We start from the raw sequence: 24,428 nt of genomic DNA, 5'->3' as shown, positions 1-24,428 counted from the left end.
AGTCCAGGAGCACCTTTAAGACGAACCCACTTTATTGTAGCATAAGCTTCCGAGAACCGCAGCTCTCTTCGTCAGATGCATCTGATGAAGAGAGCTGTGGTTCTCGAAAGCTTATGCTACGATAAAGTGGGTTAGTCTCAAAGGTGCTCCTGGACTCGTTACTCTTTTGCAACTACAGACTAACATGGCTAACTCCTCTGGATCTATGACCCTGGTGAAAATGGCACCTGCATAGGGTGGACTCATCCCTGCTGAGTTCTCAAAGTCCACCCTCCCCAGACTCCACTCCCAAATCTTCAGGAATTCTCCAACCTGGAGCTGTCAGCTCTGTTTCCAAACTGTGTATGTGTGTGTGTGCTTGCATATCACCACCAAGGAACACAGTCTGCAGCTTTCTGTGTGCCCCCACCCAGCCAGAGAGCTTCTTGGCACCCATCCAGATCCAAGGCCTGTGCTGAGGACATCCAAGTCTTTACATTACTGGCCCCGTTTACTTGGGCATAAACCAGCTCCCTTGTCTGCCTGGCTGGGAGCCGAGGAAAGAGGGAATCCAGCTCCCTGCTGGAGATGAGGGGGGCGGGAAACTAATTAGAAAACGCTAATTACCCATTAGCAAAGAGAGGGGTGGATGCTTGCTCACTGGAACAGTAGCTGACACAGCCGTTTCCCTTCTGTGCAGGCCCAGCTGGGAGACAGCCGTCTCAGCCCAGACGTGGGCTACCTAGTCATGAGTACGCTGTGCCCGGCCCTTCGTGCCCTGGTGTGCGACGGCCTGAAACCGTTCCAGAAGGACGTCATCACAGGCCAGAGGCCGAGTTCCTCGTGGAGTGTAGTGGAGGCCTCTGCCAAGCCTGGTAGGTGGCATTAGGGGGGCAGGGGGAGAGAGGGGGCAGTAGCAGGGCAGATTTGGTTTTCAAACTATCCTGATTGTGTGCGAAACTCAGAGTCTCTCTACACGAGACATCTGATACGGGAAGCACACGTGTTGGGAGATGCAACAGTATCCGGGAAGGGTAGTTTAAAAAGACCAGAGTTGGTGGCAGGGAAGAGGCTTGGCTATACACTGGAGCTTTATGAAGGGGCTGTGAATTGCCAGAAGGGAAACTTCAGCCCATTATAACCTCTCCAGGTCCAAGCCCGGCTCTGGAAGGCAGCTCCAGCCCATTTCCATTCCTTGCTGCCTTCTGGTTGCCATCCCACACAGTTTTAGACTGGAGAGGTGAAATTGACAGAGGGGAGGCAAAAATGAAATTAACAAACCTTCTGAGGAGCGATCTCCCCCAGCTCTGTCTTTTTAAACTATGCTTCCCGGCTAACATTTCGTCTCCCTACACTTGACGAACACTCGCTGAGGGCCTTGTGTAGAGAGACTCATAGACACCCCAAAAAGGAGCACCACATTTTGTGATCTGAATGAACTATGTAGATCAAGCACACTGGCCTGTATCTGCTGTCATTGATTTTGTGCCAGCAGGCTCTGGGGAGAGAGACTAGAAACAAACTGTTCAGAGTAGCCACCTTCCCGTGTATTCTCAAACCTAGAGTTTAAAATAAAGCCAAGTGTCTGAAATAATCTCACTGAAGCGGGAGCTTCAACTGAGCTGGAGGTTTACGTGGTTGAGTACTTGTTGACTCAGTTAAGAAATAATATGAAACCACAGCTTATTTTAACTACAACAACAAGAACAAGAATATTCAATGTATATACTGCCCTTCAGGACAACTGAGCAGTTTACAAAGTGTGTTATTATTATCCTCACAATTTTCCCTGTGTGGTGGGTGGGGCTGAGAGAGCTCCGAGGGAGCTGTGACTGACCCAAGGTCACCCAGCTGTCTTCCAGTGGAGGAGCAGGGAATCAAACCCGGTTCTCCAGAGTGGAGTCCTGCCACTTTTAACCGCTACACCAAACTGCCTATGGTTAGGTCTCCCCCCATTTGTTTTGATTATATTTTTCTGTTTCTTTGTAAGCTGCTTTGAGTACCTGGTGGGAAGAAAAGCTGGATAGAAATACCTAAATAAATAAATGGTTTGTGAAAACAAGATTGGGTGGAGAGTTGAGGGTCGAACCATAGAACAAGCTGGAAAGGGGCCGCCGGGCCATTATAGCCACTGGGGGATTTCCTGATGGGCTGATGGCCGCCCATCCACTCCCCACTTGGGCCAGTCTAGCCCGGGGTAGAAGAGGCGGATCCCAGCCAGTGTAAGCTGGGTGCATGGCACAGCAAAGCTGCAGGGTTGGCTAGTTTCTTCTCAGTCCCTCCTTCCCTCATGGGGGCGGGGTCTGGATCAGCCAATGGGCGGAGCCAGTTTCCAGAGTCATTTTTTAACTCCCACTCCAGCCCTAAATCCTCAGTCCAGAATGTCTGCATTCACACTTTGTATGAAATCATAATTAAGAACTTAACTTCAGACAATGGATTGACCCTAACTATACTTAATGGAGAGGCCCACCAAACAGTCATACTAACTCTAGTTTAATTAACCCTGGTTTGGGGTTATGTCTGAATGGAGTCCTTGCTTGAAAACATTTCTTTTTCATCTCGCCTTTCCAGAATTGCTCAATGGAGCACACGCCATTGCTAAAGAGTCAGCGGGAAACCAGTATCAGTAAAAAGCAAAAATAAAATAAAATTTATTTTAAAAAAATAAGCCAGTCAAATATAGACGAGAGCTCTTCTTTCCCCTAGCCAAATTAGTCTTGTATAGAAACCTCAATCCAGAATGAAAGGATTTTGTGAGAGGTGTTGCACAAGGCTAGGGTGAGCCATTAGTTAACATTGACAGTTATCTCTCTTTTGTTATGGTAGTTTAAGGTGGGTAGCCATGTTGGTCTGCAGTTGAAGAGCAAGATCCAGGTCCAGTAGTACCTTAAAGACTAACCAGATTTCCAGGTTAGGAGCTTTCGAGAGTCAAAGCTCCCCTTGTCAGATAAAAGTAGGATCTTAGTGGTTAAGAGTGCAGGACTCTAATTTGGAGAACTGGGTTTGATTCCCCACTCCTCCACTTGAAGCCAGCTGGGTGGCCTTGGGTCAGTCACAGCTTCTAGGAGCTCTCTCAGCCCCACTTACCTCACAGGGTGATTGTTGTGGGGATAATAATAACATACTTTGTAAACCGCTCTGAGTGGCGTTAAGTTGTCCTGAAGGGTGGTATATAAATCGAACGTTGTTGTTGTTATGATTTGACTCTTGAAAGCTTACACTGAAAATCTTGTTGGTTTTTAAGATGCCATTAGATTGTAATCTTGCTGTTCTACTGCAGGCCAACATTGCTACCCACCTAAAACTATAATTTGAACAGCAGCCTTTAGCTGATAAATTGGATCTAGTAATCATTTTTTTAAAATGATAGAATAAAAAGTTTTTTTTAAAAATGATAGAATAAAAAGTTGCCTTAGGTGTCAGAGTAAAAAAAAAAGACTGTTTAATATAAATATCTCCCTAGAAGCTAAAATGACAAACCTGAGGCTATCGTACTTTGGTCACATCATGAGAAGACAAGATTCTTTGGAAAAGTCAATAATGCCAGGAAAACTGGAAGGCAGTGGGAAAAGAGGAAGACCCAAAACGAGATGGCTGGACTCAATAAAGGAAGTCACGTTCTCCAGTTTGCAGGATCTGAGCAAGTCTGTTAATGATGGGGCATTTTGGAGGTCTTCCATTCATAGGGTCGCCATAGGTCGGAGGCGACTTGGCGGCACATAACGCACACAATATAAATATTTATAAAAAGTGTAAAGAGAAAGCATAATCTAGGAAGAGGCATTCCTTCAGCATCTGACCCCAAATAAATACCTTTTCTGAGATCGTGTTGGAAGTGGCGTGCTCAAGAGGGAAATCTAATAGGATGCTTTCATCATCCCCATTAGAAATATCTTTTCTCTTATGCATATTAATTCAGGTATAATTGATGAATTGCCAAATCAACTAAAACATACAATAAGAAACCAAAGAAAGCTTTTTTCTTTGGGTAATAGCTTCTAATAATACTAAAAAGGTAAGACCTTTAGTATCCCTAATGGTACCTTCAAAAATGTGAGCTACGAATCACCCATCTTGGTGACTGAATTGTTAGTGCTGGACTAGGTTCGAATCTCCCCACTTGCCATGAAACTTCCTGGAAATCCTTAGACTAGTCTGTTTCTCAGCCTAACCTACCTCACAGGGTTGTTGTGATAAACTGGGAGAGGAAAACCATGTACAACAGATATGGCACAGATCAGGCCACCAAGGGAATTTGTGGCAGAGGCCAAATGCAAACCGGCAGGCCTACTAGAAAATGCGGTCAGCTTCCTTGAGTGGGAATTCTGTTTCAAAGGCCTCAGTCACAGGATGGTTTCTTTTTCCCGCATGATCGCGAATCTTTCCTATTGGTTGTTCTCCCTAGGCCCCCACACCCGCTCCCTGAATGCGCTCTACTGGCGAGTGTCTCGGCTGGCACCGCTCCGGAGCAACCAGCAGCGCTTCCATGCCTTTATCCTGGGCCTCCTAAAGTGAGTAGAATGGCGTTGGGGCAGAGAGTTTAGCAGGGGGAGACAGTTAAGAAGAAAGGGGTCAGGGGAATTTTCCCATGGGCCACGGGTCTCAATATTATGTCTTGGTTTGTTCCCTTCAGCATGAAGCAGTTAGAACAGTGGTTCTCACACCTGCAGCGGAACACAGGTAAATGATGGGTTTCTTTGGGGGCTGCTTGCTTACAGGGCAAGATCTTAGAAACAGCTATGTTTTGAACCTTTGGGGCACCTGTAGCTGAGATAGCCATTTATACTGAGAGCCAAGCTACAAGAGACGAATTACACTAGGAGGAGCACATGAAGGAAGTTGCAATGTTAGCTGGGAAGCTGAGTTTTAAAAGAGATCGGAAGGCTTTGTCAATTTCCCCTCTCTACAGAGCCAGGGAGAGGGTTGCTCAGAAGGTTTATTTCCTCTTCGCTTCTTAGAAGGGGAGGTGAAACTGACCAAGCCTTCCCAAGGCAAAATGGAAATTAACAAACTCTCTGAACAGGGATCTCCCTGGCTCTGTAGAGAGGGGAAATTGACAAAGCCTTCAGATCTCTCTTAAAACTCAGCTTCCCTGCTATCATTGCGACTCTCTTCATGTGCTCCTCCTGGTGTAATTCGTCTCTTGTAGCTTGGCTCTCAGGCCTCAATGTACTGAATTTTTAATTTATCTAAAAAAGGGGTGGGGGGAGAAAAAAAATTAAACTATCAAGGAAAAGTGAATTTTGTGGTTGGTGCAAGTTAAGGAACCATGCACTGTAGGTTTTATGTCGTTCTGCCTTTTTTCTTGACTGTATCCAATTCTGCCAATTTTAGTGTATATTTTGCATAATCTATGCTGCTTGTGAATCATCCCCCCTCCCACAAACAAACGCTGAAAATCTTCTTCAGCCTGCTGTCCAGCTCAGCGGGCATTGCTTGCCCATCTTTGCTTTCCAATGGGCTGGAACAAGGGTCTCCAGCCTATTTGAGCCTGTGGGCATCTTCAGAACGTTGATACAAGAGGAGGATGGGCATTACCACAAAATGGCTGCTGCAAGAGGCGGAGCCACCTCCATCCCCAGAGGAAGTTGATTGTAGGGGAGGTTGAGGGATGACTTTAAAAACACACTGGGAAAGAGGAGTAGAAGCATAAAACCAATGTTGTAGTTGAAGCCGGCGCCGAAGCAATGTTATTTTAGTCTACCTAGCCAGATTACCAATGGCCAACCAGAAGCCATGCTCTTGAGCGCCCCTGACCCCGCCTTCTTTTTGAAAACATTTAGAGGCTGCCAGGAAAGATGTCGGCAGGCACCAGGTTGGGGACTTGCATTTAAAAAAAAAAAAATTAAAGGTTCTCCAGAAGCACAGTGCCGTAACTGACATCGCATTCTGTGATTTTTCTGTTTCTGCAACTTGCAACTGCTGTTCGTTGCCCATACCTGGCCTCCGACCTGTTCATGCTGCCTTCTGCCTGCAGAACTCATTTCGGCACTGTACCTGCCCTCCGCTTTCCTGGTCCTTGCCCAAGGGTTTTGCCGCCGCTGGGCTGAGGAGCTCCTGCTCCTTCTCCAACCTCTCTCTACACTGACCTTCCAGCTGGACCTTCTCTTTGAGTACCACCACCTCTCCCTAGATGTGCGGCCGGCTCCCCATCAGGCTGCGCCGGCGACGGAGCCATCCTCCACTTCCCAGAAAGTCCACGGGTCTGGCTGCCTGCATTTGGCTGCGATCCCCATCCTGACAGAAGGGCCTTTAGCCCAATCTAGCCCTCTCCACGAGCCGCAAGCAGGGGTCAGTCTACCGCAGAGACTACTGCAGTGGGGGGATCGTCTCACCCACACGCTGCGGGGCAGTGAGGCCTCCCCAAAGCTGGAATCGTGCCCCCCGACCGACTATCCGGGGACTGAAGAGAAGCAACGCAGCTGGTGGGAGCGGCTGAATTGGGCTTCCGGGGGCTGCGCCACCGCTGCCACCGACTCCGCCACTAAACAAGAAAGCTTCCCTTTCACCCGCTGGACCAAGCTGCGGGGGGCTCTAGAGGAAGCTGTGAAGGAGGTCCGTGCAGGGGGAGCGACAAGTTCTAATATGCCCAGCCCCACCGAGAGCAGCACAGAGAGGCCGAGAGAAACTCCCACCAGCGAGACAGAGAGCTTACCTGAAGCTGTCGCAGAATGGAAGTTGGAGATGAGCCGATCCGGTGCTGGAGAGGCTCCTTTCCAGGGGGCAGATGAGAAGTCCGAGGCCGGGGATAGCCCTGGGAAAGGGCAATGGCTGGGGTGGCTGTTTGGAGCAACTTACCCAACAGTTTCAGGAAGTCCTGCCGGGTCTGATTCTAGCGTGCCCAAGTCGAGGTAAGACTAGAGAAACAGACCTCTATCCGGTGTCAGAGATCCCCCAGGTTTAGGGCCAAGGAACCTCTCCCCCCACCTTGTTAGAACCCCGTTTCATCAACCGGAAACAATTGACCATGAATTCTGGGCAGTCCATGGGAAATTCTTGTTCACTCAACACATAGATAACAAGTGGAATTCATAGCCACAAAGTGCAGACGCCACTAGCTTCAATGACGTTTATTTTTTTAAAGCAAGGGATTGGTAAAATTCATCAAGGACGTTTCTCAGGAGCTGCTAGGAACTTCCATATACAGAGGCAGTCTCTCTGAATTCTTGTGGCTGGGGCTGGACAAGGAATGGTCTTTATCTTTCTACCCTGCTTGCAGGGGTCATTTCGTAGAAAAAGAGCTGGAGGAACTCATTAGCATAACTCATTAGCACAACTCGTTAGCATATGACATGCCCTTTGACATCACCAGCCGTGTGTCATTAGTATAACTGATTTGCATATGCCACACCCCTAATATCACCTAGGTTGGAGGTGACTTGACAGCACATAACATACATACATAATAGTAGTGGAATTATGCAGGAGACGGGGAAGCCTTGCTTTTGGGGACAGCCCCTCCCCTCCAGCCAGGGGTCATTTCGTAGAAAAAGAGCTGGAGGAACTCATTAGCATAACTCATCAGCATATACCACGCCCCTTGCCATCACCGGAAGTTTCATTAGCATAACTGATTTGCATATGCCACACCTCCTGACATCACCTATCCTGGCTGCTTTGGACCTAATCCTGGCCATTCAGGACCAAAATTGGGCCCAAAATGGCAAAACGGGGCAGAAAATGGCCGAAAAGGGGCCCAAAATGGCCAGGATCGGGCCGCTGCTGAATAGGAGAGTGATCCACCACCCGTCGGAGGCCCGATCCAGGCCGTTTCAGCCCCAATCCAGGACGAAACGGGCCCAAAATGGCCGAGTCAGGTGGGCGGGGCCACCTGACATGTGACCTCTTTGGGGAACTGCCGGAACTGCGTTCCAGCGTGTTCCCCCTCAAAATGAGCCCTGCCTGCATGTCAATTTCCTTTCCCTGGCACATGTAGAAGAACAAAGAAAGGGTGGCCATGAGCCAAGCCGGTATAGTGGTTGTTGTATTGACCTTGGATTCAGGCAAACCAGTTCTGCCACCCAGCTTGCCCCTTACTCGCCTTAAGCCTATCCTATCCTATCCTATCGTTGCTGTGTAAGGATAAAATAAGAGACGTGGGAACTATGCATGCTTCTCGGAGCTCAAATGTGCTAGACTGGGTTGAGCCAGCACATGACAGCCCTTGTATTCGGTACACTTTTTCCACAATGCAATCCTGCCCTGCAAAACCTGTAGTTGGAGCAGAACATGATTCCAAATCCCTAAGGCTTGAGTCCATCCTGACCTGGATAGGCCAGGTGAGCCTAATCTCATCAGATCTCAGAAGTTAAGCAGGGTCGGCCTTGGTTAGTTATTGGATTGGAGACCTCCAAGGAAGACCAGGGTTGCAGAGGCAGGCAATGGCAAACCACCTGTGATAGTTTCTTGCCATGCAAACCCCACCAGGGGTCACCATGAGTCAACCCTGACTTGAGGGCACCCCCCCACACACACACACAAGGCCAGAGTCCAGCCCATCTCCAGACTTCTACCAAACGACCTTCCGGTATTTCCAAACCCTTCACTGATCAAAGTAGACAACCTCCTGTCTCCAATATGAGTGTGGTTTGTGCAGTTATATTCCCTGCCTCCTTTTCAAGCAGGCTTCCATCTAGCTGGCTGCCACCCAGCATGAACGTCCTCGCTCTTGTGATGAAGTCAGCGCCCTTGGAAAAGAACTGGGCTGAGGACTCATGGGAGAAAGGTCAGCCTGACCCTCTGCGGCCTCACAGGTGAGCTTGCTGTTATTCGTACCCTAAGCTGGATGGGAGCTGTCAGTGGGTTATCCAAGAGCAGTCATATATGTATGATCATGAAACGTGGTTCCAGTATTTTTAGGGTGAAGACTAGGGGTGCCATAGAGGGAGGCCTCTGGGCAATTTCCAATTCCCACCAGTGCTTCACAGGCTGGCAGTGTGGGATTAGTAGAGGTGCCAGTATGCAACATCAATTCTGGCACAAAACCGATTTAACCCCATTGTTTTGGGCAGATCCTAGAGCATTGCCACGTTGTGATGACATCACTTCCGGTTTTGTGCCGGAAGTGACATTGTATGCCGGTACACCTGTCCCCACCTCCCAGTTCCCTCCCAGCAAGTTGCTGGCTGTGGCTGGCAATCTTAGTGAAGACAGATGATTTAAAGGTGGAGGCAGACATAGCATTTGAAGGCTGGCGTGCTGTGAGCCCACATCAGATTGAATCCAGCCAGCTTTTTTGCTAGTGAAAAAAAAAGGAGGATCCTTTTTTGAACACCAAAAAAGGCTATGCTGAAAATTGTAGAATTTTTTGGTACAAAAGTCATGTGGGACGGGTGGGTTAGTGTGGAAGGGAAGTGGGCCAGACTGAGTGGAAAAGCTGGCTGGAACCAACTCGTTCTGTGGCTCTAAAGAGCAGCAGCTCACACTCCAGTGACTGCATTTAAAAAAAACTCCAGCATATTCCACTGTTCTATTTCCCCTTGTAAAATTATCTGAACTCTGGGTCACGAAAATATCTGTGAGCAGCTCAGACGGCCTTTGTTTACCTCCAGATTAGACTACTGTAACTCGCTCTCCGCGGGGCTTCCCTTGGGCTTGATCTGGAAACTGCAGCTGGTTCAGAATGCAGCTGCACGAGTGGTTGCCAGAGCTCCAGTCATGGCACATATAACACCCATCCTCCGTCAGCTGCACTGGTTACCGGTTGAGTACCGGGTCCGGTTCAAGGTTCTGGTGTTGACCTACAAAGCCCTATGCAGACTGGGCCCAGCATACCTTCGGGACCGCCTCTCCCCATATGTTCCCCGGAGGTTGCTTCGATCAGCTAATAAGCAGTTGCTGATGGTCCCTGGCCCCAGGGAGGTCTGTCTGGCCTCTACCAGAGCCAGGGCCTTTTCAGTCCTGGCTCCGAGCTGCTGGAACTCTCTGCCTGAGGAAACATGGGCCCGGCAGGATTTGTTCTTTCCGCTGGGCCTGCAAGACGGAGATGTTCTGCCAGGCATTTGGTGGGGGCTTGGCTGTCCTCTCGCTGGCCATACCACTGAAGACCGACCACCACCCATGCAGGAGCTCATAAAGCGTGACACATACTTATATCTGCCATCTGAGAAATTTTATTGCACATGGATAATGTTTTTAAATGTTTATTTATAAAGTTTTTATTGTTTTAAACTGTACGTTATAAATTGTGTGTTGTTACACCGCCTTGAGCCCGTCCGACGGGGAGGACGGTCTAGAAATGTAATAAATAAATTTGCAGTGCATCCTGGGTCATCTACGAAGGGAGAAGGAAGGATGGCAGGTTTCCTAGGCCAGCCTGAATAATACTGAATCTTTTTACAAAGAAAATCTACCCAGGCAATAGGATGAGGTGTTAGAAGAGGGAGGAGGTAGAGAGGACTAAACCACTTGCTGTTTTTTTAATGCTCAAGATCAAAACTTCTTGCAGAACTCACACACAAGGGGAAATGCTCCAGCCCAGCCTTTCCCTACCATGCTAGCTTTCTATTTGGGGGGATTATTTATTTTTTAAGCATAGGGGAGCATTCAAAAGTTAGATTCTCCCACCTGTTGAACAGTCTATCCGATTGCTTCTGGACTGTCACTTGATTTTCTGCTTGCCAACGAGACCCACAAAATGAGAACAGGTATGTATACCTCTGAACGGAGACTGATTTTGTTGTAGTATCCATTTTCACTTGAAGATGGATTGTCTATGGCTTATAGGTAAACCAGTGTCTGGACCATACTACTTTAGACTGCAGGTGGACACTTAAGTGACTGAACACCTCTCCATTTAAAAAAAAAAATTCCTAAGCACAGAAAGCTAGCTTATCAGGGAGAATGCGGCAACCTGTTTTTCTGCCTTATCATTTCCTAAACGGGAGGAATTTTGCTTCACCTGTGGTCTGAAGCCCAGACTCTTGCTTGTGATCACCTTAGTGAGAATTTATTTAGCAACAGATTCAAATGACTTTGTACATCATTTCAACATTCATTTGGAGAGGAAAATCTCTTTTTAAAATTACTTTTCCAAGGCACCCCCCCAATGGGGATGTTTTGATGCCTGTCTCTCTGTCCACCCAGGGCCGTGCGTGCGCTCTGCAACCACACAGGGACTGCTGCCGGCCAGCTAAGCTTCTGCAAAGGAGACATTCTGCAGGTCTTGGACACGGTCAATGAGGACTGGATCCAGTGTTGCCGTGGAGACAGCCGAGGCCTAGTTCCCGTTGGCTACACCTCTCTCATCCTGTGAACCAAGGGCCGGGGCAGCAGGAGCCTGAGGCGCCATCGTCGTGAGGAAAGAGGTCATAACAGACCCCCCCCCTCTCTCTCTCACACACCCCCCCCCCTGCACTGTTAGAAGAGAGCCAGCAAAACCTGTGAAGGCCCAGAGGGGGGGCGGACGGCACCTGCTGTCTGTCACTCGGGATCACGTTCACCAGAAACGGCAAATGGCTGCCCTCTACGGAGGCCCGGGCTGCATGGCACAGCGGCGTCCCCTTGGGCAGGGCACTGTTTGGGTCAAGGCAGGCTGCCGCTTGCCCCGTTTTCTTTCATACTGAGGCTGAATGTCTGGCCTAAATGGGCCAATGCGCACCCCCCCCCCCGCGCACATCCATTTACACGCCCCCCCCCCCAGCTGCCAGTCACGTGTGTTCGCTGCTCTCAATGGCTGTGCCCCACTTTGAACGATTGTTCTCATTCATGTGTATATTGCATATATTTGTGTATATATATATTATATATATATATATATATGTATATCTTCTGCCCTCCGGCTGCTTCGGTCCCACCTCTTCCCCTTGTCCCTAAAGTGCTGTCAGTGCCGCATCCGTGGTGATCAGGAGGACCCATCTGGAATGGCTGTCCCTGTTTACCCACATGCCACCCACCCTCTCCTCTGCCTTAACTCATAATGTCAATGGCTCCCCCTGTGAGGTTGGCACCCTCTGCTTTCAAGGGAGAAGATGAGAGGAGAGGGGTGTGAAACTAAAAGACGGGAAAAGGAGGTGGAAGAAGTGGCCTCTTGCGAGGCTGAATTGCTGTAGCCTGAATTCCCAAAGAGCCTGCAGTGAGAAATAAACAAGTCAGAAGCCAAAGCCTCTGCCTGGAGATTGCCTGCTGTGTCTCTGCATGAGTTACTGACTCTAACCGTGCCTCCTTTGAAGCAGCCTCTGCCGAGGGTGGGCAGTTCGGCCTCGGCTTTGCGTTGGCAGTGCTAGAGGAGTAGCCCCACTCTCGGTGAAAGGAGTTCCTACCATGCTTCTGCATGAGTCCACTAAATTCTGGAAGGGGGAAAAATGGGCATGCTGCTATTAGAAGCTCGGAGGAGGCTGCTAGCCTAGGGGCTTTTCATACAAACTCGTGGGCGAGTTGAGGAGTTCTGTATCCGCATGAGCAGCTGAGCAGAGGGGAGAGCTGTGACACTGCTTGCGCACAGAGGTCTGAGCACAGGCATCTAAAAACAAGTTCCAGCTTGGTCTTGAATCAGTCAACTCTCCTCCTCCCCCAACACCTTTCTGTACCTCCATCTATGGAGCACCGCCACTGAGCCTGCCTCTCTCCAATGACAAAATCCAGGCCGTCTCATACGCCTTTGTAGCTTTCTTCAAAAATGCAAATGGCCGTCCCTTTTTTGTATAAAGCCTAGTGCGCTTAGGGAGAGCGGCATGGCTCCCCGTGTCAGAGATCCAGTGCAGCATGGGTCCGCGTATTTTTAACTTTCAAAAAGCAACTCAGTGAGTGAGACAGATTTGAAATGGGGAGGGGGGGGATTAACCCTTTTGTGCCCACACTGGTCTCTCAGAAGAAATTCCAGGCACCTAAAAGTTGCTGTTTGATCAAGAAGGGGGGGGGGGAATAAAGATGCTAATCCTCTTCTCTGCTGCTGACTGGGAGCTAATGGGGAGGTACCAAGGATGCAGGAGGGGGAAAAATAGTTAGCATCTCCTTTCGCAACACACTTGTGATACAAATCAGCCTTTTAAACACTAAAAACACCGGCCAGGAGACTCAGTCACCGGATGTCTTAAGGTGGGGTTTGGCCAGTGTAGTGTAGTGGTTGTGTGTCAGACTAAGAGGTCTGGGTTCAAATCCCCACTCACAATGAAACTCTGGGACCAGCCAGACTCTTAACTTAACTTACAGGACTGTTCTGCAGACAATATAAGGGAGACTAAAGTATGCCTCTTGGAAGTCCCAGAAGCAGGATCAAAATGTACTAAATAAATAAATATACTATAATCTCAAAGGCCAGTGTTAACCCCTTTGTGGCTAGATGCCAGAAAGGCACCTGTGTTGTAGAAATGCCAAGTGTATATTTAAGATTTAAAGCTCTGCTCCTTGAAAACTTGGCGGCACAGCACCAGCCAGGAAGCTAATAAAGTGGAAACCACAAGGAAATATGAAACTGACTTATAGTGAACCAGACCCTTGGCCTATTGAGGTCAGTATTGTCTACTCTGACTGGCAGTGGCCCTCCAGGGTCTCTGGTGAAGGGCTTTCACATCATCTACTGCCTGGTCCTTTTAACTGGACCTTCTGCATGGCATGCAGATGTTCTAGCCCTGAGCCACACACCCCTCCAAGAGCATGACTGTTGTTCTGTAAGAGACAATGGGGTTATTTTCCCCCCCAGCGGAGAGAACAAAAGACCCATGGAGGCATGCTAAAGGTTTCTAAAATTACAAATGCAGAGCATTTCTCTCCACCTGGCATAGCTAGCAGAACAGCCAGCCTTCCCACTGCGCCGCAAACCACATGGTTGCATTTCTTCACACAATGACTGTGAGTTTATTTAGAATGAATGGCATATTGATGGCTGCTGGCTGAGAAGGCTTTTAGAAACCCAGTTCAGGGAAGTTGAAAGATCTATCAGGAATGAATAGCCATGTCAATTATAAACAGAGCCTCCATGTGCCAAGGCAGCGTACCCCAGAACACAAAGCACAAAAGAGCAAACAACAGGGGTGTCTGTTTTGCTTGGTGCACTTGGTGCTCTTGCCAGAAACAAGCTTGAAACCAAACCCAAGACTGTGGGGTGAGGGGGAGGAGATTTGTACTGGGGTCGAAATACCTGCGAAGTAGCCTTTTCTCAATCAGATTCGTGTTCTAGAAGTCCCTAGCTATTCTGTAGCTTGTCATGATTCTTCAAATGTTTTCAGCATGCAGTTCTTCGCCAGCCTTCAGGCTCACATCCAGCCCATCTGCTGTTAGGGGTGTGGAAAGAAACAGGGCTAATCCAATATAAAGACTATAAAAAAACGATACAAAAAGAATTACATAATGTTGTTGTTGTCTAAATCAGGAGTTTCTTATTACTATTCCCCCCCCCAAATATATGGGAAAGAAACAGAAAGCTGAGCCGTAGCCCCAGCCCCACTGGTCGTTAATCTAAGCTGGGAGTCCAGACACTTCTATCGTGTTTTTCAATCACGGCCAGTGGTTCTGGGTGAGGCTTCTCTCTCCTCTGTGGGATCCGTTTCAAAGTCACCTGAACCAGTGGCTGCCACGTCGCATATCAGTGAATTCAGCAAGTTAATTTTACACTTTGCGTGAAGAAGGCCCCCCCCCCCACCGCCGCCAGCTTCTGTCTGTCCTGAGACACCTGCATGTGCGGCTTAACTGGGCAACCCTGAGTTCTCCATCCCTTCACTCAGGGGAATCGCCTAATGAAGCTGATTGTACCCCGGACTGGGACCTATCCAGGCGTTTCTGATGCGACACCCCTCCAACAGCAACATCGGAAGCAACATGACTCTGGCTGAGGCGAAAGCATCTGTGGCCCCTCCTTATACGCCCCGAGTAATGCCGATTGTCACTTTGGGGTCAGGAAGCAATTTTCCCCAGGCCAGTTTGGCTAGGGATCCTGATGGTGTTTTGCCATCTTCTGGACATGGATGAGGGAGATGGAGGAGAGGTAGTTGAGAATTTCCTGCATTGTGCAGGAGGTTGGACTAGATGACCCCGGAGGTCCCCTCCCAACCCTATGATTCTCCCATGGGTCTTTGCACCTGGCATAGCATCTCATTCTGGGCTGGCTTGCTACCTGGGCAAAGCAGCGGCCCAGCACACGGGTCAAATCAGGCCCCGTCCCTCCGAACAAACGAGGTCCATGGGGCATGGGAAGCCAAAAAGAAAACCCTCAAAGCCGTGGAATAGGAAACATTTTTTTTTCCATTTAATACTAGAATCTCTCAATATTTGAGATGCAGGCTTTTTATGCAATTACATCCAATGTTAAAATTGGTAATACATAATTTACAAAGATTAACATCAAAACAATGGTCTATTTAGATATGCTCTTGTAAAAAGGAAATATATTAGCAGCATTTCTTCTCAGCAACCACACGGCCTATCCCCATGCAGACTAAAAAGAGTTCGTATCTATATTTGAAACAAACGTAGTGCTTCTTTTGGGGTTTGTCTGGTTTTTTTTGTCCTCCCCCTCTGGGCTTCCATCAGCGATCAGTCGAAACGCTGCCACTCTCCTCAGTTAATACAAAATAATCCCCTGCCTCCCCCCACCCGAATTTTTAAAAAAAAGTCAGTAATTTTCTACACCAGTAAGAAAACAAAAACTAAAAAAAAAAGAAAAGGAACCAACCCAACAACGCAAATTCTTCACACTTACCTAGAATTTGATTGTCTAAAAAATACCGTTTTTTTTTTTTTAGTCTTTCAACAAAAGAAAGATAAAATGGCAGAGCTAGTGTCTCGCTTCTGGGCGTGCTTTCATTATTATTATTTTTAAAAGGACTTTTTTTTAGTGTTTAACACCATTTTGAGACAATGATTTCCCCCCGTTTTGAACTAAATGGAGCAACTCAAAGGTTTTCGGACATGCGATTATCCCACCCCCTCGAACCCTACCCCATTCCCCACAACACGGTATGAGTATTTTATACTCGGGGTTTTCCTGTACAATGCTTCTCTACAGTAAGAAAATATTCCAAACTATTTTCTTATTTGTCTTTTTGTTTTTAATAAAATATTTTTTTCTTCAAAGGGTTTTTTCTTTTCCCCTCTTTCTTTTTCTCTTTAAATTTTTTTTTTTTTAAATCGTCAGGTAAAATTTAAATGGAATGAGCCTTTTGTTCCAACTAAGAGTAAAATAATAATTATAGTTTAACAAGAATGTACAATCGGGACGAGCTTGGTCCGTCAGGAAAGAACATGGAGAGCTATCATATTGCTTTACAACCACTCAGCAAAACAAAACGAAAATAAAGGAAAAAAAGAAAAGAGATAAGATATATATACAACTTGGCACATTTAAAAACGGGTTTCTCTTATAAGGACATCTAAAACAGGACCGTAATATGCATATGGACGTCAAAAGAGAGACAGGAGCAAAGCCACACTTAAAGATCAGTGTATGCCTCACTGTCAGCTCCCTTTGCCTGCGCCCGACCTCTCGGCCAAGGAACAGCTTGACCTCGCAGAGGGACCTTCCTTCTGGTGCGGCCCCAGGTGCTGTTCAACCAGGCACCTCTGCAAGGAGACTATTCCTTTCTCTACAACCAAATGAGAGTCAAGGGGCAGAGAGAGGCAGGAGCATGAAATACACTGTCTCTTTGAGAGACGGACGCTTTAAGCTGTACAGGGGTTGTTGTTTTTTTTGTTTCGTTTTGTTGGGTTTTTTTAAAAAAAAGAATGGAACACAAGAGTAGTGTTATCAGTGGGTAATAGTTTACAGCTCACAACAAATACTCGCTCAGAAATACTGCTTGACGGTTCATGTAGTGAAAGTTGGTTTTTTTTTTTCATCTTTGCCGTTTTGACAGTTTTTTTTTAAAATTTCCACAATACACTGGACACACAAGAAAACCACAGCTTAGGGGGGGAAAAATTAAAATAAAACAAGAAAACCCAAATGGGGTGGCATTAGGGATCGGACTCGCTTTATAAAATTTCTCTGCAGCAAAAAAATTAAAAATCACCCTCCCCGCCCACCCCCGTGTCTCAGAATGTAGAACAAGGGCTTCGAGCAAACTGCTTTGCTGGGAGCTTTCGAGCAGACTGGGGCACTTCCGCGCAATACGTCCGACGGGCCTCTTGCGGTCAAAGCGTTGCTTTTCCTTGGACGTGTCTTGCGCAAGCCCCTGCCCCTACAAGTGCAGCCTATGCTTTCGGCCCCTTCCAGGCCTGGACGCCTCCTCCTGTGCCCACTGCTGCCACGGTCAGGCTGCCTCCTGGCATGCGATCACAGGGGAAACGATGCGTACTGGGAGGGATTCCTACTGAAGTTGAGCAGTTCCGGACCTGTTAACTTCCCCCCTCCCTTCCGTACACCCCTTTTACCTTCCTCTGACCAAGGATGTTGGAGCCAAAAAATAAATTAAAAATTTGACCATCTTGGACAAATAACCACAAGGTTTCCTTAGTACCTTAACATTGACAACAAGGCACGCCCAACACCACACACATCATAAGAGCACTGCCAGGCGGGGCAGGGCGGGGCCGCCTGCCTGCCCACCCAATCGCATCCTCTAAGTGCTACAGAACCGTTTGTCAGTTATCTTCTACCTCCTGGGCCCCTCCCACTCAACGTGCACCGCGAGGCACAGGTCAGCGGTAAAACCAACGCCCATCTGTCCCTCTCACGTATATCTGACAGCGCATCTCCAGGCCACAGCCTCTCTCTGGGACACGGCATCACTTCCTGAAGCTGCTCTCTGGGAGACCCAGCGTGCGTCGCCGCAGCTTGCGCCCCGAGCCTTCCTCCAGTAGGTAGGTGACATCAATGGCTGCAAGAGAACAGATGGGATTCAACAGACCTCTTCCGAGGGTGAACTCTCGTTTCCCTGTGCCTGGAAGATCCCCGGGCAGATATGATACTATGCCGGAGACATTGCCAGATTCAGACTGGGAGTTGACATGACGGGGGTGCCCTCAATGGGGTTATTCATGCTCTGCTTGTGGGGTTTCTGGAGATGCCGGGTTGCCCATGGCGGGCAATGGGAGACTGCCAATAACTCTTGGTCTGACTGAGCAAGGTTGTACTTCTGCAGTGCACTGGTCAAGACCTGAGAGACCCAATTCAACCCCCCCACCCTCAGCCACGAGATGCAACGGGGGACCTCAGGCCAGGCCCTCTCTTACAGGGCTTATTTATTTACTTCATTTATCCCACCGCCCCTTTCCCTTGGCTCCTCAATGCAGCATACATCGTTCTCCTCTTCCCCGTTTTCTCTTCCCAACAACGCTGTGAGGTAGGTTAGGCTGAGAGAGTGTGACTGGCCCAAGGTCACCCAGTGAGCTTCTGTGGCAGAGCAAAGACTCCAATCTGGATCTCTCGTACCCTAGTCCACCATATGCTGGTTCTCTTACTGTGAGGACAAAATGAGCTGTCTGTGGGGAGGACTGTGTATACCTCCCTGAGCTCCTGGGTGAAAGAGCAGGATAAAAATGTACAGAAAGCTAGAGGTATCATTCACACAAGTTTCACAAAAAGCATCCCCCCCCTTGCCACAACCTAGAGGACTGTGTTCAGTGAAGTACAGTGCAGTCGTGTCAGGCGATGGATGAGGAAGGAACCTTCCTCCTCTATGGTGGATGCAGGCTTCCCTAGGAAGGGGCGAAGCAGCCCCCCACCCCTATTCGAGTAATGTTCACAGGAACCAACGTCACCCCCTCCCAATCAAACTTATGACACTATCTAGCCAACACAATCACGAGCTGCATGGGCTATGCCACCGTGGATGCATGAACATTAGGCGTCTGTGTCGTGTTTTTAGCGCTCCTCTCCATAAACCCCCTGGCACAGGGAAAGAGAGAAGCTAGAGTCTGTCTTTCTGCTATGCTCCTTGCGCTCACGTATAAATACCGGAAGACTGCTGGGTTTTATTGCAGGCAAACATACATAGCTTGGCTCTCACAGCATCTCTCGCACGAGAGTGCATTTGTGAACAAGGAGCAACTGCGGAAGAATTTCAGAATTAAACACGAAACAAACAACAGTGCTGAAATCTCCCCGATGGGATCTGTGCAAACCGCTCCGTCCCCCTTACCGTTCTTCCCTGGGATTTTCTCTAGAAGGGTCAGGAGGATTTGGTTCAGCCTCTCCCGCTGCATGTGCCGGCGTTCCTCCGGGGTGCACGGCCTCCTGGGGACGGGGCTGCTCTCCTCCACCTTTCTGTCCACATCACTGTTCTCCTGGGAGAGCGCCTCCTTCTCCGGCTCCTCCAGGCTGGGCGTTTGCTCTGTGGGCGCCTGCTCCTGACCCGGGGTCACATCTTCCATGAGGGGAAGGGGGTCTTCCTCGTGGCTGAGGTCTTTATTCTGGGACTTGGACCGGTCGGATTTCCAAGATGACCTAAGAGGGTTGAGGGGGGGGGGGGAGAAGGTCATCCTTTGTAAATGATGCGGGGGGGGGGGGATGCTGAGTGCACTGACATCTCTCTCATGGGGGAGAGAGGGATGTGCAACTGAAAGCCAGCTAGAGTGTCAGGCTAGGATCTGGAAGACCCCAATTCAAATCCACACTCTTGCCACGGAAGCTTGCTGGATGAGCTTGGGCCAGTCACATCCTCTCAGCCTAACCTACCTCACAGGGTTGTTGTGAGCATAACATAGAGAAGGGAGAAATGGGGTAAACCACTTCTACAGACCACCGTGGTCAGCAGCAGAAAAAGGGGTCACGGAAGCTGTCCTTTCCCTGTCTAGTGCTGCAGCTGCTACAGAAGACCACCACTACCACCAGTCAGCAAGAGAGAGTGACAAAAGCCTATTTATCTAGTTTCCATCGCTGCTGCTTCCAAGGAAGGACCTTCTACCTTACAGTAGTCAAGCCAGTGGCCCAAATCCAGCTCTCTGTCTCTGTCTCTGTCTCTCACTCAAGAACCAGTCACTAGCCCTGCCCCCACTCCCTGGTGGTTCATTACTTAGGTGCTGGCATGGTTTTGCTTGGCTTGTGGTAGGTTGCGATCTACATGGAGTGGGAAGACTTGACACGTCGAATTTCTTTCTTTCCCCACCCCCTGCCAGATGATGGTTTGTTCTCTCCCAGCGCCGCCCCCCCCCCACCGCAAGAGCACAGCACCAAGAACTCACCTGCCTCCATTTCTCTTGTAGTTGTCTGGTACATAATGAGGCTGCAAAGAAAAACAAAAGGGATACTCAAGGATGGTGCTGAACCCAGGCAGAGGGTTGGCACAGCCCCGGGGCCTCGGGAGGGAGGGAGCTCATAAAATGACAGAACGAGGGAAAGGCAGAAGGGGGGGCTGGGGCCCTGTGGATAAGGGCCCGCTCCTCTTCTTCACCCCAAATTCTTGTGAAAAGTGGGACAACGCCACTCTCTAGACACTGGGGATTGGGGGATTTACTCAGTAAAATCAATGGGCACTTCATCCAGGAAAGCTGGACTTCTGCGCATGGTAGGTAATTAACGTACGTAACTCACTGGTGCAAGATGTAGCGATGGCCACCAGCTTAAATGGCTTATAGAAGGCACGAAAGAAATCCAAGAGGAAAGTTTTAAAGGCTAAATAGAGCTTCCATGTTTAGAGGCAGGCTACCTCTGAACAGCAGCTACAGGGAAGCAAAGAAGTAGGCAATCACCTTCTTGCTCTGGCTTGAGGACTCTGTGGAGGCATCAGGCTGGCCTATGTTGGAAAGAGGATTCTGGGCTAAATAGATCTTTGGTCCAAACCAGCAGGATCCTCATATGGGATGATGCATGATGCCAAAAAAAATCTTTATTGTTCATCTAGTTAACTACCCACCTGGTGCCCTCGAAAGCCCAATGCTTGCGGCAGCTGCTGCAGCACACACACACTGTACTGGACACAAGAACCCCTTACCGAGAAGTCTCTCTTCGGTGTGAGCCTTTTGGGAAAGTGGTCAAAGGCGTAGGACTTGGTGCACACTGGATAGCGGTTGCGGTGGATCTTGTAGAAGAGATGGGCTGATTTGTCGAGGCGGTAATCGCAGATGTACACGTCCTGTTCTTTGACCCCTTTCGGCCTTCCTGCAGTTACGGGGAAGAAATGTTGAGAGCGTTTTCAGGATACATGACGTGGCGCATCTTGCTGTTCAGCCCTCAAGGTGGTTTATGCTCAGTCAACAGCTAACAACAAAAACCGTCCTCCTCCCTTGCAGATGACCATGCGGAGTCTTGCCATATTGACAGCCCAGCCATCAGCAGGCCCTCCCCAGAAAGATCCCCAACCCTGGGCCAATCTGAAGGAGGAACAGACAACCACTTCTGGTTCCCCCTCCCTATCCTGTGCCTGTCTGGACCGGTTCCACTGCAAGACAACTTGTTCAGTGTCAGTTAATGTGCAAATAGGCCAGACAGAAGCTGACAAAGAAAGACGAAATGGAATTGCTTGGATACACCAAGGTATACTTAGGTAGGCAGATATGGCCCATCTAAGAATACCTTTCTGCATTGATGGAGAAGGAACTGACCTTCCCTACAAGTATTTAGCTATTCATTCCAGAACTGTTCAAATTCCCCTTCCCAGAGCCCTCCCACAAGAGACCTATGGATTTTTAACAAAGATAGTGGCTCTTGCAAAATGTGTCACATTTCTGATGTTGTGTTCTATTCTGCCTAGAGCCGAGTGCACGTTTTTCTTGGTCAGAATTAAAATCAGAGGTGAAAAAGTAACCTGAAAAATATCTTCTTCTAAGAATACGAGAACAACTAGTGTTTGGAGAATCCCCGTGGCGAAGAACGGTAAGCTGCAGTACTTCAGCCCAGGCTCTGCTTACGACCTGAGTTCGATCCTGGCGGAAGCCAGGTGCTCATAACCGGCTCAAGGTTGACTCAGCCTTCCATCCTTCCGAGGTCGGTAAAATGAGTACCCAGTTTCCTGGGGGTAAAGTGTAGAGGACTGGGGAAGGCAATGGCAAACCACCCCGTAAAAAGTCTGCCAAGAAAATGTCGTGATGCGACGTTCCCCCAGGGGTCAGTAATGACTCGGTGCTTGCACGGGGGACTACCTTTACCCTTTACCTTTACCATTTGACTTTCAATACAAATAATTTATCTCTGTGTACCTCCTCTTCTGTGAGACAGTTTATTCTGCTGCAGATCAAAACTGTGACTGACTATCCAGTTAGTCCCCCACCCTCCAGCCGAAGCAGGTCGGAAAAAAGTAGGCTCGGAAAAGCGATTCATCCAGAGATGCAATGGGCAGCCTCCTCCCAAGGCAGTAAATAAATGAGCCATGCACCTGATGCAGACGGCCTGCAGGAAAGAAGCAAGGCCACAGCAGTGAACCCTGCAGCCTCCTCTTCAGACGAAGCCGGTGGCTATTTTGTTACTTTACTTTCCTAGCCCCAGGAGAGAGTTTGAGAATTATTTGGTTTAGAGCATCGAGACAGAATCTCTCTAAAGGTGTGATTGGAAGACACTCGAAGAAGCCGCCTTTGCTGAAAGGTAGGCAGGTCTCGCTCTGGCTAGTGCCTGGATGGGAGACTGACTGCCTCGGGATCCTTAAGTGTGCCCGCTCTGTTGAGTCCCATGGATGAAAGTCGGAATTTGGACGTAATGAATCTTTCTACATAACTGGGTAAGCGTATTCGAGACGACTCACCCTGCTATCTTGGCGCAGGTGCAGTCTGAGCAACCCTCTGGAGCTTCAGAAGGGCCTGCAGGTTGGCTCCACCTTCCTCAGCCCCGACTGGGCCAGTCGCCATGGGGCATGCCCAGCTGGACTGCGCTCCACGCTCCCCCCCCGCCTTCCTCCAAGCCTCTATCTCCTGCGGGCGGGGGGGCACAGCTGTCCTGCCTTTTCCCTCCAAGCCTCCCCTCCCAAGCCTGGAAATGCGGTGTGGGGGGGGGCACGGGAGGGAGGAGTGTGGCTTTCCTGCCCTTTCCCCCTCAGCCTTCCCTCCTAAGCTTGGAAACATGGCCCAGCGGGGGGCACAGGGGGGCAGCGAGGCTTGCCTTCACTCCTCCTCCAAGCCTTCCCTCCAAGCCTTGATCAGTTATGGTGTGTGTGGCAGCACCGCGAGGGAGACCAGTGGAGGCCAGATCTACTAGCCATGTCTTTGTAAGTGGGTAGACCTGGCCCGCAGATCCACGGAGGCGAGGTATACCCACCAATAGCACTGCAAGGCGGCTAGTCCTGGCCTCCAGACCATGGAGGCCAGGTCTACTTGCCATAATTTTGCAAGGCAGGTAGACCTGGCCTCTGAACCTGTGGAGGTCAGGTCTACTCACCATGCCTTTGGAAGGTGAATACACTTGTCCTCCAGACCCGCAGAGCCCAGATCTACCTGCCATACACTTGCAGGGCAGATAGACCTGGCCTCCATCCTCAGAAGCCAGGCTGAGGGTGGGAAGGTGGGGGAATGCACCTCCCAAGGTGTGCTCCCTGATGACGCAGCACACTCCTGCACACCGCAGTAGGACGATTTCGGACCAAGACGGGCCAAACTGACCTGCTGTGGGGCTCAGGAGTGCTCCAGGGCCCTCCCCCACCAGCAGGGCTCCACAGCCGCCCAAATTGGGCCAGATTCGGCCTGGTGCAGAGCGCAGGAGAGCGCCAGGGTGCTTTCTGCCGCCCCAGGCAGCGCTCCCGGGTTCCACGGCCACCTGATTTGCCCCAAATGGGGGCCAAATTGGCCAGCTGCGGGGCAAAGGAGTGCTCCAGGGCCTTTTCTCCCCCCTCAACAGCGCTCCTGGGCTCCACAGCCACTCAAGGAGGCAGCATGACGGATGGGCCCGCCTTCCAGCCCTTCCCCACTGTGATCGGCTGGCACTGTTGCCCTTCTGCAGCCCAGATCAGGGCGCTGGGGAGGGGGGGCAATGCCAGGCCCGGCCGCCCTGCACTCCCCCTGCCCAGATTGGGGCGTAGTAGAGGGGGCGCCAGGCCTGGCCACCCTGCCCTCCCATCAAAAGTATCAGGGCGTGGCGGAGGCGGTAATGCCTGCCCCGCCTGCCCTGCCCTTTCTAGAGCCTGTCGTATTTTTTCTCCACTAGTACAAATATAATAGGTTGGCTTTGCACCCAGAGGCACCAACTCACCTTTGCAATAGGTATAGAGATCCAGCACGCAGCAGGTCCCCACGACCGCCTCCAAGGGGATTATCTCATACAGTGGCACCCGGAACAGCTCGTTGTGGTAGAACTTGCGGGAGGGGGAGTGGTGCGTTTCATGCGGACGGAAATAGTGGTGGCCAAACGCAAACCGCTCCTCCCTGAGGGAAAGTAAGAGCGGGAGGAAGTCTGTTTTCCATGACGCCATGTTACAGACATTGCCCCTGCCCCTTGAAGGGTGCCCTCCTTTTACAATGCTGACCAGTCACAGGTGTCATGATCATACGGTAAAAGCACGGACAACGGCCTCAAGCTCAGAAATCAGTGTTATTTGTGAAACTCTGACAACCCTCCTATTTATAAAACAACAACCCTCCAATTCTTATTTATCCACAATGGAGACAATCTCTTGAAAAAAAGGCAACAGCAGCTTCCACAAACGTGTCCGAAC

The 24,428-nt window shown here is 49.6% G+C and overlaps 2 protein-coding genes across 5 annotated transcripts in view; one reads left to right on the top strand and one right to left on the bottom strand.

Annotated features, from left to right (window-relative positions):
* RUSC1 (RUN and SH3 domain containing 1) overlaps nt 1–12,083 on the top strand; it is a 34,384-nt gene extending 22,301 nt beyond the window's left edge. For 2 of the 3 annotated variants that reach the window (XM_054994155.1, XM_054994140.1), the window contains 6 exons: nt 680–854; nt 4,388–4,493; nt 4,616–4,662; nt 5,960–6,833; nt 8,604–8,735; nt 11,068–12,083. In XM_054994155.1, coding sequence (XP_054850130.1) covers nt 680–854; nt 4,388–4,493; nt 4,616–4,662; nt 5,960–6,833; nt 8,604–8,735; nt 11,068–11,236 — 1,503 coding nt within the window. In that variant the 3' untranslated portion in view covers nt 11,237–12,083. The remainder of the gene's footprint in view (nt 1–679; nt 855–4,387; nt 4,494–4,615; nt 4,663–5,959; nt 6,834–8,603; nt 8,736–11,067) is intronic. The other variant, XM_054994148.1, reaches the window with a different exon arrangement.
* Nucleotides 12,084–15,141: 3,058 nt separating this feature from the next.
* ASH1L (ASH1 like histone lysine methyltransferase) overlaps nt 15,142–24,428 on the bottom strand; it is an 81,597-nt gene continuing 72,310 nt past the window's right edge. For both annotated transcript variants that reach the window (XM_054994124.1, XM_054994131.1), the window contains exons 24-28: nt 23,966–24,138; nt 20,787–20,953; nt 20,038–20,078; nt 18,996–19,300; nt 15,142–17,732 (exon numbers count right to left, since the gene is read on the bottom strand). In XM_054994124.1, the coding sequence (XP_054850099.1) occupies nt 17,641–17,732; nt 18,996–19,300; nt 20,038–20,078; nt 20,787–20,953; nt 23,966–24,138 (778 nt within the window). In that variant the 3' untranslated portion in view covers nt 15,142–17,640. The remainder of the gene's footprint in view (nt 17,733–18,995; nt 19,301–20,037; nt 20,079–20,786; nt 20,954–23,965; nt 24,139–24,428) is intronic.

Source organism: Eublepharis macularius, chromosome 1 (genome assembly GCF_028583425.1).
Source record: "Eublepharis macularius isolate TG4126 chromosome 1, MPM_Emac_v1.0, whole genome shotgun sequence".
Taxonomy (NCBI): Eukaryota; Metazoa; Chordata; class Lepidosauria; order Squamata; family Eublepharidae; genus Eublepharis; species Eublepharis macularius.
The sequence above is the reverse complement of the archived record's forward strand: the minus strand, read 5'-3'. Positions and strand labels throughout refer to the sequence as shown.